Genomic DNA, 19,695 nt, shown 5'->3' on the forward strand with positions numbered 1-19,695 from the left:
TGTTAATATTTTCTGTTAGTTTTACATAATTTTGATTGTTGTGTAAAATTGTTATTATACCAATCAAAATAATGTAAAATTTATGTGTGGAGTGCGTCTCGTATTTACAAACCAACGTCTCGACGAGGAAGAGCCGACGTCTTGACAAGGCGACCGCGACATCCCGATGAGAAGATTGGCTACATCCCGAAGAGGTGCATGCGACGTTGCGACATGGCGACATGTTCCCCACTTCAACTGAGTTTTCTTCTCCTAATTAAACTCTTATATTGTTTCTCAGTTAAACTCTGATTAGTTTAGGGTATTCTAGTCATATTTAATCTACGAATTTAACCACTAAAATGAGTTATTGTAGCCTAGAATAATATTCATCACCCTTGATATTGAGAGAATTTTGTGAGTTTTGGGGAATTTTGGGTTCTAGCCAAAGTCTTTTGTTCTTTCGAGATTTAGGGGTATTCGTTGAGATTATCTTCATATTGTACTCTTTCTATTTTTACCCATTTAGTAAAGTCTCATTTGCCCCTCGTTTTTTGTCCTTTTTGGAGGAATTTTTGCACGTAAATATTGGTGTGTTTGATCTTTTTTACTTTTACTTTTATTTTCTCGTTGCATATATGGGTCAATCCCTAACAAACTAGTATCGGAGCAAGGTTAGTTGCAAAGGGCTACAGTCAAGTGGAGGGAGTTGATTTTCATGATGCTTTCTCTCCCATTGTAAAACATATGTCCATTAGGGCGCTTTTGACTATTATTGCATAAAAAAATCTTAAGTTAGTGTAGGACGTCATAATGAGGAAGTGTTTTTTGTCCCAACAAACAACTTACATCACCACGAGAAGAGAGCTTTCGTCCCGACGATGCGATGTCTCCCTCGTTCTGACGACGCGAATGCCATGTCACGATGTGACGACGTGTTTGTCAAGTTTCTTGATTCTCTTATCTCAATTAAATTCTGTTTTAGTTTTTTACTTAAAATCTAATTAACCAAGGGTTATTATAGTCATATATGCTACGAATTTCAGCCTATAAATAGGCCTTAGTTTCTCTAGGTTTTACATAACATAAATATTTAAATTGAAAGAATTTTGTACTTTGTTTTGAAGGTTTTTCTTTTGGGGCTTCAGGTTTTCTTTTGATTCTTTCCATCTTTTGTACTCTTTTTTTTTATTATAGTGAAATCTCTTTTTGTACGTGGTTTTTTATTTTTTTAGGAGTTTTTTCACGTAAATTTATGTGTTTTGATCTTTTCAATTTCTACTTTATTTACTTGTTTGTTGCATACACAAGTTATTTCCTTACAAATTGGTATTAGAGTCAAATTTAACTTTCACAGATCGACACGTTTAGATGAAAATGAGGTTCGATATCAAGAGGTTCAATAGCTACACAAATTTCATTTTATAGCAAGTTTGGATGACTACAATTCTAGTTTGGAATAGCTTTAAAAAGTTATTACCGGGAAAAATCCCAAAAATTTAGATAAATCAGAATGAGATGAGCTTGGTGAAAAGGCCATGCTTACAATTCATTTGTGCCTCATGAATGATGTGTTGCAAGGTGTACTTTCAGAGAAAACAACATCTACATTATAGAAAAAGTTAGAAACCCTATATATGAAAAAGTCTTTAGCTAATTGTTTGGTGTTGATGCAACGCCTATATACATTCTGTATCGAAGAAGATGACTTAATTAGGGCTCACATCAATGAGTTTGTTTCTCTCTTGAATGACTTGAAGATAGTCGAGGATCCGATTGATGATGAAGACCACACCATGCTATTGTTGTGATCTTTGTCCCATTCGTACAAGTCTTTCCGGGAAACCTTGATTTATGGGAGAAATAATCTTTCATTCGAGGAAGTGAAGTGAAACTTGTTGAGGAAAGACAAACTCGAGAATGAGTTTGGTTCGAATAACAGTTCAAGTTGGAAATATAACACCCTAACTTGTATCCGTTGCCGGAACAAGGTTACAGAATATTATAAAAAAATGGAACAATAAGTCATTCAATTCATACATCTAACGAACTTGAAACAACTAAAAAAAATAAACGATATTTCACCCATTGTCGTTTGACGAAGGCTTTGCTAGAAAGCTGTCTTCTTTGACAATCCCCTTATGGTGGAAGAAGATGTTGAATCCTAGGTTTCTGGTTAGAAATTCAATGGGTTTGGGGGAGTTCCTTGGAAATTTAGTTTGATCAAAGGGAAGAGGGGAAGGAGAGGATCATTTCAGAAGAGAGCAATAAGCCGAAAAATCATCGGCGTCAATAGAACAAAGATACGGCTAAAAGATTTAAGGTTGAGAGAGTTTAGTATTGTATTTTGCTTAAGAATTGATTTAGTTAGAAGAGAAAATATGATTATTTAGTTTTAAAATTAATAATAAAGTTAAGGGATAATGCATGACAAACAGTTCAAAAATAATGAGAAAATAAATTTTAGGTTTTAGATTTAAATTAAATATAATATCATTGACTCACTGTACAAATACAATAAATATCTAATATCCGGTTAGTACTGCAAGCAAGAAGACAAAAAATATTATAAAATCATAAATGAAAGCATCAAGTTGTTCAATATCAAAATTTAAGAATCACTACCAAATATAAAAGCTCTTATTCTTGGGTTGGCCTATCCTCATTAATCAAAGTATTTGACGTAGAATTTCCAAAATCTAGTGAATCATATCAGCAACCAGTACCTTTTCTGCTTGGTTTTGGGCGATTAGCATCAGCATTGTGTAAGAATGGAGTTAAGGGTGAAGGAGGAAGGGAAAGTGCTGGGATACAACAGCAAAAAACGTGAAGAAAGTGGCGTTACTTTCAACACTGGCTGCACTCCTTGACGATCCAATTCTTGCCGATATCTCTAAGAAACCTAGTTTTTCCGATGTCGATACCCTAATCAACCTTGAACTGGGGAGTGGCATGTGTATCTCTATTGTCAAATTAGATGGAACCTTCTTCGGTACACTTCATATGCTCACTCACTCTCTCACTCTCTCACAGACACACACAGAGATCTAGGCAGGCCTTCAGCCACATAGAATTTGTGTTTGAAATTAAATTCAGTACTTATTTGGATTGGTTTTCCTTGGAATTTGAAGATGTTGCGGTGATGAATTCAGCCACAGTGAAAGACTTGAAGCTCACAATCAAGAAGAAAGTGATCGAGTTAGAGCAATCCAAGATGGGTCATCAACAGATTTCATGGTTTATTATCTTGTTTTTTCTTTTAAACCACTCTCACTTTTTTTTTTGGCCAAAACCACCCTCACATTAATTGGTGGCATTTTGATGTGTTAGAGAGAAAAAAAGAAAGCAGAGCAATTACGTTTACTAAAAGTTATGTTTTTGAAGATTAATTTTTTTCTTTTAATGTTTAATTTGTTTGTGGTTATAGGAGGCACGTTTGGGCTAATTTCTACCTAGCAAATCACAATGAGTAGCTCCTTGATGATGGCGCTGCACTTCAGGATTTTGGTGTTCGAAATAATTCTCAAGTGTTGTATATGGCCCTGTCACTTTTTTGGAAATGATTTTTATTTTTATTTTTATTTTTTATGATCAATCTTTGCTCGTTTCATGCTTATGATTTCACCTTGGAGCCTTAAAATCCATTGACCTTGCACATATCAACTTAAACAAGATTCATATGCTAATGAATTATGGGAATCCATCATCCCGTGTAGGCTTTTATAAATATTGTTAACAGGAATCCCAACTTAAAATTGATCTAGAAATTTGGCTCTCATTTACGATTACTGGGGCTATAATGTCTAGTAGCTGGCAGTATGTAAATTATAAACATGAAGAATTCCTCCTCCTGAGATGTTATGATGTGTATTGTAGGTACATTTTTTACCTTATGTTGTCTCAAAAGGTTCTGGGAGACATTCTAAGAGGAGAAAACACCATTTCTTCCATGGCTTGAACAAGCATTCATGATGACATGCAATCATTCGAGCATCCCTGTTTTCTGATCCAACTCATTCCACAAATTCACAGTGTTCCATAGCAAAGTAAATGTGGTACAAGTACATTGGTTTATAGTTTACATTTTAAATAAATTTTAAAGCTCTTGTAATATTAAATTTTTAATAAATTAGCTTTATCATATCTCGTATTCTCGTATTCTAGATAACATTGATTTTTAGTTGATTTCTTCAGAAGCTGATAGTGTTCGCGTTTCTCTTCTGACAATTTATTTATTTTTCACTGTTTCTTGATGCCATGTTCAGTTGTGAGTAGTGCATGCTGTATCTTATCATGATTTACTGAATTATTGTAGTTTTGAACTTGTAACATTGGGTTGCTCATTCTTCCTTGTTTGGTTGCTCATAAAATTGAGGGAAAATGGGTATTGTAGGGTGTTGTATTATTTTTCTGACTTTTAGTTATGAAAAATACTTGTTCAACTAAGTTTAAGAGTGTTTTTGTAAGCAGGCAAGAGGATCTTTATCCTTAAGTCCTAAAATGGATTAATATATTAGGTCCTTTTGTTATCTTTTTCCCCATTTTGAATTATGGGACGAAGGAATGTTCTAACTTAATTTTTCCTTATTTGACTAATATTTGAAGGATTTTTGGATTGAGAGACCTAAAATAATACCTCATTTTGTAGTTCATTAAGGAAGGAAGTAAGAAGAGATTTTGGGAGTAATTAACATCAATTTTAACTAGAAGAATGTGGTCATATTTGGAGTTTAAGTCTCGCATTTTATCTGGGGCTAAGGTGGTGCGTATTAGTCAGTCCATGGATCAATGCATATTAGTCTGTCCATGGATCAATGCATATTCGGTTTTCTTTTCGTACTGCTAGGTGCTTGTACTCATCAGTAAGGACCTGGCTATATTTTCTTTAAAATAGTTGAGTGGAGCTAATCGATGAACTTTGTTGGAATTGTTTGTGTGTTGGTGCTTATATGATTTGGTGATTTGGAAATGGATTTTGATTGAAATATTCAGTTAATTCCTAAATGCATGGCATGGTTGGAATTAGGCATGTAATTGAATCGAAAAGATTGTTTTCAATTACAAAGTAGTTACGAGTGGTATTTGTGTTGTATTAGAAGATGTTAACTATGTGCTATTTTCTTTCTTACGAAGAACGCAGTATAATTACCTTTTTTTATCTTAAAGTGAGAGTTTTCTTTCAAAGTTTCATATTTGAATTGTATTACTCGTTTATTTTTCAAAAAATCCAAAGTATTCATCTTTTGCTTTGGTATTGTTAATTATGTGGCAAAAGAAGGTTTATCTTTTGAGGACGTCGGCCATTCATATCGACCAAGGTATCTCTCTACGATCTCATGGTTTTGTTTGGAATAAAATTAATGCGTGTCATTTTATTTGATTGTTGTTTTGTATTTACATGGCTGTTAATGTTTTATTTGGCACATTCCATATAAATTTTGCTTCCTGCATCTGTAAGTGAAATATGTGTATATATATTCTTTTTATATATTTGCATGTATCCATAAGTGAAATTTGCATGTATATATATTTCTTTCTATCTGTTATAAATTTTGCTTCATGCATCTGTAAGTGAAATGTGTGTGTATATATTCTTTTGATATATTTGCATGCATCCGTAAGTGAAACTTGCATCTATATATATTCTTTTGATATATTCTTTCTATCTGTATGTGTGTGTGTCACGGGGCAGTTTGGCCCATGATGTGCATATACTTTTTTATATAACTCTTTCTATCTTCCATATAAGCTTAGCTGCATGCATCTGTGAAATCTGTACACATATATTCTTTTGATTCAGGGGTTTAAATTGTAATTTTAGTTGAAAAGTTAATTGTGTATTTATATATAGTATAGATTTAATAATATAGTATATAAACACACATTTAATTAATAATTAAAACATTATCTTTTACAAAGTAAATTATATTATTATGATGATATTTTTATATATAAAATCAATAAAAATAATAAAATTTTAAAATAATCACAAATCTTTAATTTTTAATTTTATTATGCCAACAAAAATTTCATTCCAATTTCACTTTTTTTAATAAATATATAGATGTACCATAATCTAATACAATAAATAATAAATGATAGGGTTGGCCAAACTTCTATAGTATGTACTCGTGAGGCTTCTTCTCCTCATACCAATAATCCTAACCAAGCAGCCTCTTTGGTTTTTTAGTTATAAAAATATTTGCTTAACTAAATTTAAGAGCATTTTTATAAGCTTTTTACCCTTAAGTCCTAAAATGGAGGTTAATATTTTAGATCTTTTTGATATCTTTTGCCCAATTTCCCCAATTTGAATTATGGGACCAAGAAAAGTTCTAACTTAATTTGACTAAAAATGAAAAGAAGCTGTTTTAAAAAGAAAAGGGATTGGCTATGGTGCCGCACTTTAGAATTTTGGTGTTTGAAATAATTCTCACTATAGTAAAATTGACTTTTAGCGGCGTTTTTTAGGCCTTTAGCGGCGCTTTTTCAAGCGCCACAAAAAACGCGGCTATAGATGGCGCTATTAAAGTTTATGGCGTTTATTTTATAAAATGCCGCTAAAGGTCATGGCCTTTAGCGGCATTTTTCCCACAAACGCCGTTAAAAGTCATAAATTCAAAAAAAATTATAAAATATTATAAATGTCATGAAAATATAAAAATAATGTCCATGATATAAATATAAAAATTTTCTATTAAAATTCATTATCAAATTAAATTTTCTATTAAAATTTTAACTTTAAAACTAAATACAAAAATTAATAAATTTAGAATTTAAAATTTAAAATAATAAATTAATAACACAATTAAAATCCAAAAGTTAGAACACAAATTATCTTAAATATTAAAATAAAAATTCAGAATCAAAACTAAAATAAATAATAAAAACTAGATTAAATATAAAATATCAATAAAATAAGATATTATAATGAAGTTACTTAAATGAAATAAGAACTTAAATCATAACCATGTAAAATATAAGATTTTAATATCCATTCCCATGTGAAATATCAACATTAATTATTTAAGCTGGTGATGAATATTCTCTTTTCTAAGTCAAAATTACAATTCATGTTTTTCTTCTTTCAACTCAAATAAAAAAAAATGTTGAAAACAAAACAATTAAATAAAAAAATAGAATAATTAGTTGACACAAGATTATTATTAAATATATGCAAATATGCAAGTAGACTATTACAAAACTGGGTGTAATTTTTGATCAATCCTACTGCAGGTTCTAACTATAATCTGCTTAACTAACATACAAACATAAGGCACTCTAATACTTTTTTGCACATAAAATATCTGAAACTCACACCTGAATTCGGATTCAGAGCACATACAGTGTCAACTGCATGTTGATCAATATCATTCTTATTCGCTGCTGCAATGCCTTCTATATGCATTTGTAGAGGTAGGACCCAGCCATTATGTGCCTTCTGCAAATTGTTCTTGGACTGCAATCTAGTGTAGTTGGTTTTTCCTGTTCCATTTGCCACCAATCAAAACATAAAAGAGCTATATTATGGTAACTCCATCAGCTTACACAGTAAATTATAGCTCGCATGTTTCAAAGGTATGATTCTATCAGTGGGGATTCTGGTAAAATAACAGTCGTTGAGAAGGCAAATTGATGATAAATTAGATAGGAGCAGAGAATATATACTATATTTTATCTGAACAAATGTTCCTTTCTTCAAATATATTGGAATGAATAATGATTAATTTGCATCATCAACGCTAGTGAAAATCCAATTTTAGGGCTATGGCATGTTTACATAACATTTCTCTTATTCTATTTTATAAAGCAACTACACGTGCAAAAAGTGATAAAATGAAAAAAATGCAGAAGCTAGTAACCAATCCAGAATTCAGTTGGTGGTCAATTTTATTAATTTATAAGGAATTTTATGTTTTCAATTCTTATAAATGTATATTACTATTTTCTTTTACTAAGATGCATGAATGACTTACAAACGAAAAGCACTGGATATAGTGATGGAATCACCTAAGGATAAATTATTCAAGGGATCATAAATAGGCCTACTGATGATGATCAAGATCCAGATGACAATTATATAGTCACTTTAAATAACTACTTGCTAAACATGAAAACAATGCGCTGAATATAAGGTAAAATACTAAAAGAAACTCCTAACTGTTTCACTTTTTTAAGTAAACCCCTATAATTTTATTGTACCCAAATACACCCTCATTTTTCAATTTTTCCCATATAAGCCTTTATATCAAATGAAAGATTTATGTCAAGGGCTTAAATAAAATACAAATTAAAATTTTAGGGTTTATTTGAGTATAATTAAAGGTAAAGGGAATATCTGGTTGCAAATTAAAGATTAATGTAATATTTGGGTACAACAGAAGTATAAGGACATGCCTAGACAAAGTGAAAGTTCAAAAGCTATTTTTCCTTTTTGGGGGGGTTATTTCAGCCTAAATCTAACATCTAAATGGATAAAAGAAAATGCATCTTACTCAAATTGAAAGAAAAAAGAAGGGGAAAAAAAGAGGGGTAATTAACTAAAGGTCAACAAAGTTAGATATCTTACAATCTACTGCTCATAACAGTTAGCATTAGAATAAAGGAAGCAGCAATCATAACCAAATGAAAATCATTATACAATTAAAATTCAATGTCATGATTACCAAATTCTTCTTTGATTCAGCAGATGTGGTGGGTGATCTCAACCTAGCAAACAATTCTTGAATAAAGGTGCTGTCGTCCTTCAATAAAGAAATAACCTAGAAGACAACACTGCAGTTAAGTGGAAAAGAAACAAAAAACAACATGTAAAAATGAATTTTTACAGAACTCCTGATTTTCTTTCACCTGATCTAAACTCCCTCTATAAAACTCCACTATAAGCAGCAAGACCCATGTAAAAATAAATTACCTCCTTAAAACCAACATGTTCTTTCAGAAAATTCCGATAGTGTTGCACCTGAGGAACATTAGGATCATCTGCAAACCAGAGAAGAAGAAACTGCCTACCAAAACAAGCTAAACTACTAAGCAATAGACAAATTTTGGGAAATAGACATAAAACATAGGAACATTCAAAAAGGAAAAATATATTAAAATGTTATTATCATAAAAAATAATTGTACAAAATCTTATAACTATAAGCCCGCATCCAAACAATCAAATGAAGTTGCAAATTGAACATTCAATTCAATCCACCAACAGTCCCTGATAATATATTTGTAAACAAATAGTGATATACTTACATTCAAGAGAACCAATAATATCCATGATCAATTCGTCTCCAAATATTTTCTCAAAAATTTGAGCACTATTGAGCAAAACTGTAAGATAACCAATAACATAAATCATGGATCCATGAATCAGTCATAAATACAAGCACGTTTTAATAAAGAAAAAGAGCATTTAAGCGAAAAAGTGTACTAACTTATCCCCTTGACTATTTTAAGAGGAAACCAAATTATTACCTTGATAGCACAGCCACAACTGATAACTTAATGTGGCTGAATACCAACATTATCAATGGTTAAGTGAATGGCAGTTAACCACCAAATACTAAACTACACAAGATCTACATACAGAAGATATTAAAGAAGATATTAACACGCATAAGCAAGGTTTTCAAAGAAGCATACATCATTCAATATTAGTTCTGTCAGCCGCATCTGATCAGCAATGCCACTCTCAGTCACAATCTGCAAAAAAATGAAAAAAATATTTAAACAGGTATACCTGAGCAGACTAATTTGAAGAAGCTTTCCAAAAAATATAAGCAGATCATACAGAAAATATAAAAACTACTAAAAGAAAACAAAAATAGACAACCTACTCCAGATTACAAGTAATTATAACATAAGCTGAAATAATTATAATCAAGACTAGCATAAAATAAATAACAACTTCAAATAATAAATAAGGAAGAAAATCATTGGGTGAAAACTTCCAATATGTTTGAAAAGGAAAGAACTCCAGGAATCACACCAAGCAACAAAAATAAACTTAAACAAAAATGAAAATGAAGGAGATATATTTTTAAGTATCTATAGTAAAAATATCAACCTTGAACATACATGTCTATAAATGAACAAATCAAATATACCTATATATACCTATACCAACTATTCACAAAGTAATTCGTCGTTTCATTTTGAGCTCCACTAATAATAGAAAATTTTCCAAAACCACTGGTCGTGGTTAGGAATGAATAACGAATATCACCGACTTTGTCTCTCAAATGTCCAAAATACAAATCAACACAAAATTCCAACAGGCAGGCTACTGATTGCCGACTGAGTAAGCCAATGTATATAACATTCTATATACACTAAATCTACATTCCTGTACATTTAGAATGTGAGATTAAATGAAAATTTCCTAAAACCCAACAAAACAAAAACATTCATATATATATATATATATATATATAGCACTGCTTACTAGTAATTTGGTATAGCAGTGAATGTCACAGGCAAAGCCAATGGTGATGGTTGACTGCATCGTTTTTCATTTTCTAAACTTTCATGGATGTAATTGAGACAACAGCAGACTTCCTTCACAGAAATAGAAACCGCAACTTCTTATGCAACTTTAATATGTTTCTTTCCATGAAGATCCACCATAAGATCCTGCAACTCAGGGAAAACTGATATGATTACAAGTTCTAATATTGCGTAAGCAAGTTGCTTCATGCATATAGTTGACTGCATTCATAATGACAAGGTCAATACAACCAGAAAGTGAAGAAATTAGGAAAAATATCAACGTCATGTTAGAAAATAGCAACTCAACCTGAGTGAAAAAATATATGTCTCTTGCACATCGTCTGTATTGCTTCTTCCCGATTAAGCTAACTAAGGCTGTTGGAGCTCCATCTGACAAAAATATTAACCGTGTTTTCACCATTAATCAAGTTCTAGCTCCAGGGAAAACATATATGCAACATGCTCAACAAATTTCACAATATAAAAATAATCTCAATAAACATGTTATGGACCACGGCAACCTAGACCCAAAAGGACTTCAGAAATTGTCATTAGAAATATAATCATTCAACTCTGGACCAAGGAATTGGATCATTCGAAGCAATGCTCATATGAGAATTGCAAGCATGTGAACCACAGATCCATAAGTCACAGCAGGTCACCACTATGATCTGACAAAAACAAAGAAAAAAGTCTCACCGAAAAGCATCTTTTTAATGTTGCTTGCTCTACGAGCTGCCTCAAGTTGTTCCTCAAAGGACCCTGGTTTATTGATATTACCCCCACCAAATTGGCTGAAGTTCTGCGAAGGTGTCTGGTTAGGCTGAGTATTCTCAAATTTTCCATGAATATTCCCTGCTTTTGTAAAGAATGTAACACCTGGCCACAGAATCTGGGGAAAAAATGTTATTAAAAGAAAAAGAATACATGTGGATGGCTCTTCAAGAGACTTTTTACTAGGTTAACTACTGAGAAACAAATTGATCATTATTCTCAAGATTGGGCTACTGCTGACAACTAAGCCTCAGCATGTGAAGTTCTCGTTGAGAGACCAAAGTAGCTCAACCAATCAGTATACATAGGGCTTTAAGAAACAGATGAGAAGAAGAGGGAGTAATGAGCGGGTAAGCAAAATTTATTTTTTAGGAGTGGAGAGCGACGACGACGGCGACGCAGCAGAGAGGTTAGTCGAAGGCGATGCACTAGGTGGTCCGGTTGGCGTCTTCGGTGGCAAATGGGTTGGGAACTTGGGGATGAAAATTTAGGGATTAAAAGAGAAGAGATGGAATGGGGGAAATTTTGTTAAGGGGAAAAAGAACAGCTATCGGGAGCACCTGGAATAAATTGGATGAAACTAAAACGACAGAGTTTTGGTTAAAAAAAAATGACAGTTGTGGCGGTTATTAAAAAAACGCCGCTAAAGGTGATCTATTGCGGCGTTTATATGTTAGCGCCGCTAACTTCTTAAAATTATTATAAAAATTAATTAAACCCATTCAAATTAAAATAAAATTTTATTAATAAATTGCTGTTGCACATTACATATATAATAACAAAATTAGTTTATATAATTTTATAAAATCATATTTATTATTTTCATATAAAATATTATTTTGATAAAAAATAAAAAGATCTTTTATCATTAATAACATTATGTGATATAAAGTTAATCCTGAAAATTATGCGTATGTACTAAAATAATTAAATATTATGAAAATTTTATTAATACAAGCATTATTCTTTTAAGTATGGTCTGCATTAGTTGTTTAGATTTTTATATAAATGGCATCTTGGTTATTACATCAAATTTTATTAATTTTGTTACATAAAAATTCAATGAGTGTGCCATATTCTAGTATGATTATTTTACTTTACTTAATTCAAAACATCCATTGTTTCGAATCGACTTTTAAATAAAATTAATTGTAATTTTATAATTTATATCAATTTGAGTGCAATAATTGTTTGTCTATATAAATTAAATATTAAAAATATTTTAGTTGAATCATATAAATGGAAAGAAAAATTTATAATTATAGTTATTTTTTATTAAGTTGGTGTTATGGGTTAATCAAGTATATTAATCCAGTTGTGAAATTATTAATTTACCCTCTCACATATAAATTAAGTTATAAGAATGTATTTATATATATATATAATAAAAATTGAAACACAATTAACTTTATGATTATAACCAAAATAACAATTAATTTTTATATAAACTTTTAAATTAATTTTTATATAAACTTTTAACAAATATACGAGTTAAATAATATCTTTTAGCATAGGAGTGTTAAATCTTAAAAAGAAAAAGTAATTCTCTTAACATATTTTAACAAATTGAATACTAAACTACTTAATCAGAAAAGCTAAAATATGAGATAAGTATTTGTACTTTTCAGTAAAATTAAAATTTAGTCATTATATTTCTATTCTTAATAATTTAATTCCTCTATGTTTCAAATTTCTGAATTTAAGTTTAATTGTTAAAATTACTTTTTATTATTATTAAAATCGTTTGAGATTTAGGATGTCGAATTTGGGAATGGGTGATAATACTTTAGGGATTTAGGATGAGGAAGAAGGGGGAAATAGAACTGGGGAAAAACGGGAAAAAAGTTAAGTGTATCAGGTGTGGGTGAAAAATAAGACAGCTAAACGACGAAGTTTTGAACAAAATAATTTAACATTAGCAGCGTTTATAACCTAGCGCCACTAAAAATGCACCTATTGCTGCGTTTAGGGTTTTATGGGTTATAGTTTAGTGTTTAGGGTTTGTTAGGGTTTAGAGGTTTACTATTTTAAGGGTTATAGATTAGTGTTTATGATTTTTTTGGGGTTTAGGATTTTAGGAGTTATATGACTTTTAGTGGCGTTTTACCAAAAGCGCCGCTAATGCTCTATTTTTTAGCGGCGTTTTACCAAAAGCGCCGCTAATGTCTAGTTTTTAGCGGCGTTTTACCAAAAGAGCTGCTAATGCTCTAGCTTTTAGCGGCATTTTACCAAAAGCGCCACTAATGCTTTGTTTTTAGCGGCGTTTTACCAAAAACGCCGCTATTGCTCTGTGTTTTACAATTTTTACGGTGTTTTTTGATAAAACGCTATTTTCCTGTAGTGTCTCAAGTGTTGTATTTAGCCCCTTCACTTTTCTGGAAATGGTTTTTTTTTTTTGCTATGATCATTCTTTGTTCGTTTCCTGCTTATGATCTCACATTGGAGCCTTAACATCCATTGACCTTGAAAATATCAACTTAAACAAGATTCATATGCTAATGAATTATGGGAATCCATCATCCCGTGTAGGCATTTATAAATATTGTTAAGAGGAATCTCAACTTAAAATTGATTTAGAAATTTGACACTCATTTACACTTACTGGGGCTATAATGTCTAGCAGCTGGCAGCATGTAAAGTATAAACATGAAGAATTCCTCCTCCTGAGATGTTATGATGTGTATTGCAGGTACATTTTTTACCTTATATTGTCTCAAAAGGTTCTGGGAGACATTCTAAGAGGAGAAAACACTGTTTCTTCCATGGCTTGGACAAGCATTCATGATGACATTCAATCATTCGGGCATCCCTATTTTTTGATCCAACTTATTCCGCAAATTTACAATGTTCGATAGCAAAGTAAATGTGGTACAAGTACATTGATTTCTAGTTGACATTTTAAATAAATTTTAAAGCTCTTGTAATACTAAATTTTTAATAAATTAGCCTTATCATATCTTGTATTCTCAAAATCAAATACATTGATCATGTCATCATCTCCAAGACTCTATAATTTTAGTTGAAAAGTTAAATGTGTAATTATATATAGTATAGATTTAATAATATAGTATATAAATACACATTTAAGTAATAATTAAAAAATTTCTTTTACAAAGTAAATTATTTTATTATTATGATATTTTTCTATATAAAATCGATAAAAAAACAAATAATAAGATTTTTAAAAGAATAACAAATATCAGACTTTTAGTTTTCATCTTTATAAATCCTTTGTCTCTTCCTATTCATCTCTGTTTTTTGTTTCAGATATATTTATTCATCACTCGAAGCAAAGCAAAATGGAAAGTAAGAGGGTTTTGAGGAGAGCGAAAAATGGTTGGTCCTGTTTCATCAGAGAGTGAAGTCATTCTGGAAATACTATTCAGGTCAGAAAGTTGCCTCAGTTCCCACCATTTTTATCGGTGGAAATCATGAAGCTTCCAATTATTTATGGGAATTGTAAGTCACCCATTTTTCTTCATATGTTTTAGTTTGGGGATTTTGATTCTTTTATGAAAAGGCCTTGAATTTTACCTTCTGCAATTGAAATGTGTGAACTTTAGGTATTATGGGGGATGGGCAGCACCTAGTATATACTTCTTGGGGTTTGCTGGGGTTGTGAAGTTTGCCAATATCCGTATTGGTGGACTTTCTGGAATTTACAATGCGCGTAATTATTGTTTAGGTTGGGTTTGAAGTTCTTTTACTTGTCTATTTTGTGTTTATTCTGGAGTTCTTTTAATGGTGATTGTTTATTTGCTGCTAGCGAGTGTCAAATATGTTATATTGATTCGTATTTAGGGTGGAGAGTTGAAGCTTTGAAACTTAAATGAATTAGCTTTTACTTGAGCAGGACACCATTAAAGGCCACCTATAATGACAATACTGTCAGGTATGTGTATCATGTCCAGGAGTATGATGTTCACAAGCTCATACACCTAGAAGAACTTATTGATATTTTCCTTTCACACTGATTATGGGAATTGGAAAAAACTTGTTCGCTACAAAAAACATTTCAAAGACGAGGTAATTATAATCAATTGGTGGAAATGTATATTTGTGAAAGAATGAAAATCTTCATATCAAACTTATTTAGTTTTCTTGTTGACCATTCCTTGTTGCTTGTTGGTTGAAACATATTTCCTAGATCCAGCAAGGAACTATTGGAAGCAAGCTTGTTGCTAAAAAAACTCAAACCATCGTATTGGTTTTCAGCTCACTTGCACTGTAAATTCACCGCTCTTGTTGAACATGAAGAGGGTGGTCGAGTGACAAAATTTTTTGCACTCGATAAATGGCTTCCAGGGCACAAGTTCTTACAGGTATCTATCAGAAGTTCTGACCATTTGATTTAGGTTCTTTCTTTTGGTCTTTGCTGGAAGCTAATAAATGAATTCTGGCTTTCTCTGATCTCTTAGATTGTTGATATTGAATCTTATCCAGGATCTTATGAGGTTCAATATGATGAAGAATGGCTGGCAATAACACAAAAATTGAACTGTGTCTTTCCTTTAACCTTCTGATGTGGAGACTTGGGGTGTATGTATATATGACATTTTTGTTTTGCCTATGCCACTTATCTCGCTCTCTGTAACACCCCTAACCCGTATCCGTCACCGAAACAGGGTCACGAGGCATTACCAGAGTTTACAGAACATTTTTAGATAAATCGAGTCAAACACTATTCATTTCCCGAGATTAGTCATAACGTCCCTTAAATGGACCCTCAAGGCCCAAAACATGCATTAGAATCGATTCGGGACTAATTGGTATCTCGAGGAAATTTTTCGCTAACTTCCAATTTTTTTCTTACTTATAGGAGTCACACACCCGTGTGGACAAAATAAGGCTATTTTCCAAGCCTTATTTCTCACCCATTTCATGCAAAACCTACACAAAACTTTCCCAATACCAACCAACCAATTCAAGCATTATTTACAAGCCAATTTCAAACATTTAACATGATATGTATGCTTTAAATCTTAATTCATATATTTCATTTCCATAACATACATGTTTAAATCTAATTACCCCAAAATGTACCAAGTATACATGTATAAACATAATTTACTTTATAAACATACCAAAATCAAGTCATTACTAGCCATTCCAATGGCTAGATTACAGTCATTCAATTCATCATTAACATTGGTACTAGTAGCCTATACATGCCATGACACCAAAATAAAAACATTTTTGTATACCAAAATAAGTAGATTGATAATGTGATGATGCTCTGACTTATCTCCAACCTTTTCGAGCTTCTGAGCACTATAAAACATGGAAAATAAAACCTAGTAAGCATTTAATGCTTAGTAAGTTCATGTAACCAGAAACTAACTTACCAAATATTTTCATTAAATGTAATCAAACATGCATGCATTCAATCAAATAAATCATTATCCTATCACATACATCTTCATCATCAAAGTTAGTCAAGCAATTACACATAATATCATCACATAAATGAGCTTATCATATCATAATTTATACTTGCTTATAATTCCATACCACATGTACATTTTCAAGAGAAATTTATTCAAACCCATTAACCATTTTCTAAGCTTTTCCCATTGAAATTATCGGAATATCGATGGATACTCTCGTATAGTACATTTAAAGTGTATGAAACTCTTGAGCCACCTTTTCAAGTCATTTGGGTAAATCATATACTTCGATGCTCACACAGAGCTACGGTAGCCCACAACTTATGTGGAATTACTACCAATACATCGATGCTCACACAGAGCTACGGTAGCCCACAACTTATGCGAAATTGCTACCAATCACTATATTTATATCTCGATGCTCACAAAGAGCTACGATAGTTCATAACATATGCGACTACCAATTACTATGCCTGTACCTCATAATGCTCGAGAGACTTATCAGGATTACTCGTCCGAGCTAAATCCTGTCTGCAACATATGCAGAATCACCTTTACAATAATCCATTGAATTTCCTTTATTCAACCGGGACTTATTTCTTTTCTCAAGTCATGTCAAACATACGATCACATTTTATATATTTTAAATATTCAATTAACATTCATATCACATAATCATACAATCCAACATTTCAAGAATCAATATTAAGTTACACGAACTTACCTCGGCACTTGTTTGTATACAAAAGTCTACTAATCCGGGACTTTTTCTTTTCCTCGATCTAGCTTTATATTTGAGTTTTTCGGATCTAAATAAATAAGTTTAATACATTTCATATTCATTTGGACTCAATTTACACTCTAAGTAAAATTACTATTTTGCCCCTAAATTTTTCATTAATTCTAATTTCGTCCCTAGGCTCAAAAAATAAAATTCATGCAATCTAATCCTTTTTTCAAGCCTAGCCAAAATTTCCATATATCATTTACAGCACTTATGTTTCACAAAATTAAGAATTTTTTTTTAATTTCAAAAGTTTACAATTTAGTCCCTATTACACAAAACTTTTAACTTATTCTTCAATTTAAACCTTTACCCAATTCTAACTTGAAATTCTATCAATTCAACCCCTAATTCATCAATTAATTCAAAAAAAAAACCATGTCCAAAAATCTACTAACTTTCAAAATTTCAACATATACTAAATAGTATTTTGTTCTTGGATCATAAAAACTTAAAAATTATAAGAAAAAGAAATTGACTTAATTTGAACCCTTAACCTCTAATTTCTCCTTTTGTTTTTCTTTTTTTCTTTCTCCCCTGTTCATTTCAACCTATTCTGTTTCTTTGTTTCTTTTTCATTTGTTTTACATATATATATATATATATATATATATAAAATAATATAATATATATAATGTAATAATATAATAATATAAATTAATATATTACTTATTTTTAAGTTAATTTAATATATATTTTTATTAAAATATCTTTGATATTTTTATTGTAAACCGCCTCAACATTTAAAAAATAGCATAATTACCTATTTGGTCCTTTTAACTTTTTAGTTTATAATTAAACTTTTACCCTTTAGGCAATTTAGCCCTTTTTCATAATTATTTCTAATTAAGTCAAATTCACCTAATCAAAATCTAATTAACTACACAATTAGTTTCGTAAATATTTATTAAAAATATTTATGAATCCGATTTACCTGAACGGAGTCCTGAAAATATACTTTTTTTTATTTATTATTTGGCCCTTTTTAATCAATTAACTACAAAACCAATAAAATTTTCTTATCAAAATTTTCATGCCTCCTTTCTATCATAATATAGACCATGCCATAATATTAAAATAAAATTTTCTTTTTAGCTCAGATTTGTGGTTACAAAACCATTGTTCCGATTTCATTGAAATTGGGTCGTTACACACTCTCTCTCTCTCTTGGGTGGGGTGGACTAATGTTTTATTTGAAAATGTGCTATTTTCTATTTTTGCATGTACTATTAATCTACAAGAACTATTGAGCCGACAACTACTGTTCTAATATGTAGGAGAACACAACTTGACATGCAAGATTGTGGTCAATGGGTTAAGAGCAGGATGGAAGACAGGGGAGCCAAACCTTGTGAATTTTCTAAAACAGCTCATTCTCACAAACCCTCTGATTCAGTTCAAACACTACTTTTTCTGGTAAATAATATGGTGATATTTTGATGCTTTTCCTTCTTTGAGTTGCTAAAAGTATCTCCATTAATGGTTCTATCTTTTAGATTTAACAAACTCACCATATATGTTTGTATATTTATGCCACTTATCACTATCATGATTAGGTATCTCGATATTATTGTCACAGTCGTTACAAAACACTATCCTTCATTTTTTATCTTATTTTATCTCAATTAATTGTTGGTTAGCGAATGCATTCTTTTTTTTTATTTAGATTTGCAACTAGAATAATCATGACTTTTGCAATTTGTTTTTGCTCGATTTCCTTTTTAATTATTAATTTTTTCTCACCTTGTGTAGGTTCTCTCCGTAATCCTCAGACTGTATCTTTCTTGGTACTGCTAGATCTTCTTTAAAAGGGTAAAAAGTTTTTTATTTAGCTTGCCCCACTCAGTTTTGATGATGTTATAGTGTCTGGCATGTGATAGGATTATTCCAGTTCAAGAAAAGCACTTTTCAGGAGTTTTGGAGAAATCACCTCGAATAACAAAGCTTTTGAAGCTTTCAAGTTAATAATCTGTAAAACTAATGAATGGAGGGCTTTAAACAAAGCTACAATTGTTGGGGCTTGGGTTACTGGGCTTTAGCTTGAATTCAGTACAGATTTTGAAGTGTGTTGTATTTGATTTTTGTTCTTATTCCGCTCCACGAATATCCCTATCATGTGTCGGCTGAGTATAAGCTATTCAAGGGATATCCCCTTCATATCACATCCCGGTTCAGAATTTTCACTGCCCAATTCAGTTGTTTTAGTGTTCCGTTAAAATTTTTTGGTGTCTGGACCCGGCTACCTGTCACACTTATTTCAGGCAGGGATATTCTAATGACCCAAAAT

The 19,695-nt window shown here is 31.3% G+C and overlaps 2 protein-coding genes and 1 pseudogene across 10 annotated transcripts; 2 read left to right on the top strand and 1 right to left on the bottom strand.

The window, feature by feature from the left end:
* Positions 1-2,766: 2,766 nt before the first annotated feature.
* Positions 2,767-4,206, top strand: LOC108456144 (U11/U12 small nuclear ribonucleoprotein 25 kDa protein-like; annotated as a pseudogene).
* A 2,918-nt stretch (positions 4,207-7,124) lies between these two features.
* LOC108457338 (uncharacterized) lies at positions 7,125-11,839 on the bottom strand. 8 transcript variants are annotated; one of them, XR_001867085.2, is made up of 8 exons: positions 11,163-11,838; positions 10,771-10,853; positions 10,420-10,607; positions 9,618-9,677; positions 9,228-9,305; positions 8,894-8,941; positions 8,646-8,741; positions 7,125-7,464 (listed from the first exon to the last, which is right to left on the bottom strand). XR_001867085.2 is itself a non-coding variant. In XM_017756346.2 (7 exons), the coding sequence occupies exons 3-7, from the start codon at positions 10,477-10,479 to the stop codon at positions 7,378-7,380; spliced, it is 393 nt and encodes a 130-aa protein (XP_017611835.1). In that variant the 5' UTR covers positions 10,480-10,607; positions 10,771-10,853; positions 11,163-11,834; the 3' UTR covers positions 7,125-7,377. The 8 variants fall into 8 exon arrangements, 2 of the variants coding, with proteins under 2 accessions (XP_017611835.1, XP_017611836.1); XR_008279937.1 differs by having other exon boundaries at positions 8,894-8,961; XR_001867084.2 differs by having other exon boundaries at positions 8,894-8,983.
* Positions 11,840-15,143: 3,304 nt separating this feature from the next.
* Positions 15,144-16,084, top strand: LOC108455128 (lariat debranching enzyme-like). Of its 2 annotated transcripts, none has more exons than XM_053025502.1 (3): positions 15,144-15,263; positions 15,385-15,559; positions 15,681-16,084. In XM_053025502.1, the coding sequence occupies exons 1-3, from the start codon at positions 15,214-15,216 to the stop codon at positions 15,720-15,722; spliced, it is 267 nt and encodes an 88-aa protein (XP_052881462.1). In that variant the 5' UTR covers positions 15,144-15,213; the 3' UTR covers positions 15,723-16,084. The 2 variants fall into 2 exon arrangements, with proteins under 2 accessions (XP_052881462.1, XP_052881463.1); XM_053025503.1 differs by having other exon boundaries at positions 15,157-15,263; positions 15,391-15,559.
* Positions 16,085-19,695: the final 3,611 nt, after the last annotated feature.

This window comes from Gossypium arboreum, chromosome 3 (assembly GCF_025698485.1).
Source record: "Gossypium arboreum isolate Shixiya-1 chromosome 3, ASM2569848v2, whole genome shotgun sequence".
Classification (NCBI taxonomy): domain Eukaryota; kingdom Viridiplantae; phylum Streptophyta; class Magnoliopsida; order Malvales; family Malvaceae; genus Gossypium; species Gossypium arboreum.